Genomic DNA, 1,686 nt, shown 5'->3' on the forward strand with positions numbered 1-1,686 from the left:
ATTGAAGTTGGAATCAGCTCAAACTTTCTACACAGCATAAGTACATCAATATGTATCAGAAAATGTAATAAAAATTTGGGGTGATTTCGGAGCCATTTTTTGGAAAAAAAACCATGGGCTATAGCCTTGGGTATTTTTCAGATTTTTGACATTTTCTTAAAATGGCCGTAACTTGAAAAATTAAAGTCGGAATCAGCTCAAACTTTCTACACAGCATAAGGACATCAATATGTATCAGAAAATGTAATAAGAATTTGGGGTGATTTCGGAGCCATTTTTTGGAAAAAAATCATGGGCTATATAGCCTTGGGTATTTTTCAAATTTTTGACGTTTTCTTAAAATGGCCGTAACTTGAAAAATTGAAGTTGGAATCAGCTCAAACTTTCTACACAGCATAAGTACATTAATATGTATCAGAAAATGTAATAAAAATTTGAGGTGATTTCGGAGCCATTTTTTGGAAAAAACCATGGGCTATAGCCTTGGGTACTTTTCAGAAATTGCAACTGTTACATGTACAATGTGCATGTACATAAGAAAGATACGGTATTCATTCTCTTACTGTTTCATTTTCGTGTCTCATGTCCTTGGACTGTGCAATACTTTTTATGACGACATCAAAAAAGAACCAAATGTACTAAAGATAATAATAACAAAATAATAATTATTATTATTCATAATAGCAAAATTCACCTACAGATACATGTACATACATGTACATTGTACCCTCTCTCTCTCCTTCCCTCTCTTACCAGTAGTAGTTGATTCTCCTTGTCGTGTTTTCCTGTTACATACTCAACTAACAGTCTAACCACCTCCTCGTGGACAGTCTTGTCACTGATTGGATCAACAGTGGTCAGGAATGAATACTGGTAGAGATACATAATAATGACAATTACTATTTTTATTAATAATGTATTACTTCAACGTAAGATTTCAGTAAATCCTCTCTATTAAAACTAGTTATCTCCTTCACAATTGAAACTAGAACTCTAACAAAATAACAAAAATAATTAGTGAAGGACCAAAATGATTATACTGGTGATTTGGTATGGGGGAGAAACTTGGTATATTAGGTATTTTGGAAGCCATTATGGCTACAAATTTGCTGGCTATCATCAAATTTTTCTCCTCTTAAAATCATTTGTCAAGCAGCTGTACAGTATAATTATTACTGCATGTACATGTACATGTATTATTATTATTATTATTATTATTATTATTATTATTATTATTATTATTATTATTATTATTATTATTATTATTATTATTATTATTATTATTATTATTATTATTATTATTATTATTATTATTATTATTATTATTATTATTTTATTATTATTATTATTATTATTATTATTATTATTATTATTTTATTATTATTATTTAACGTTACTTAATCATATCCAGTTTGATCTCCTCCACGTGGTCAAATGATTGAGTCAACAGAATAAATAATCTATTCAATAATATCGGGAGGAACTTCAGTGACTCCTCATCAAGATCCTCCAAACTCTGCAATCAAAATAACACAATTAATACATGTACATGTACTGAAGTGTCAATTAAGATACATGTACATATACATGTAAGTGTATTTGAAGAAATCCAGATTTAAAATTAGAATCAGTTCAAACTTTCTATGCAACTTCAGTACATGTACAATGTATACATGTAACACATGT

At 28.8% G+C, this 1,686-nt stretch overlaps 1 protein-coding gene across 1 annotated transcript; it reads right to left on the reverse strand.

Moving 5' to 3' along the window:
• Positions 1–563: 563 nt before the first annotated feature.
• LOC109592354 (dedicator of cytokinesis protein 9-like) lies at positions 564–1,517 on the reverse strand (the record flags this gene model as incomplete). Its single annotated transcript, XM_020007819.1, has 4 exons — positions 1,398–1,517; positions 924–993; positions 754–870; positions 564–638 (listed from the first exon to the last, which is right to left on the reverse strand). Coding segments are annotated over exons 1-4 (270 nt in total), but the record flags the coding sequence as incomplete, so codon positions are not given.
• Between the last annotated feature and the right edge of the window lie 169 nt (positions 1,518–1,686).

This window comes from Amphimedon queenslandica, unplaced genomic scaffold (assembly GCF_000090795.2).
Source record: "Amphimedon queenslandica unplaced genomic scaffold, v1.1 AMPQUscaffold_5486_Cont22546, whole genome shotgun sequence".
Classification (NCBI taxonomy): Eukaryota; Metazoa; Porifera; class Demospongiae; order Haplosclerida; family Niphatidae; genus Amphimedon; species Amphimedon queenslandica.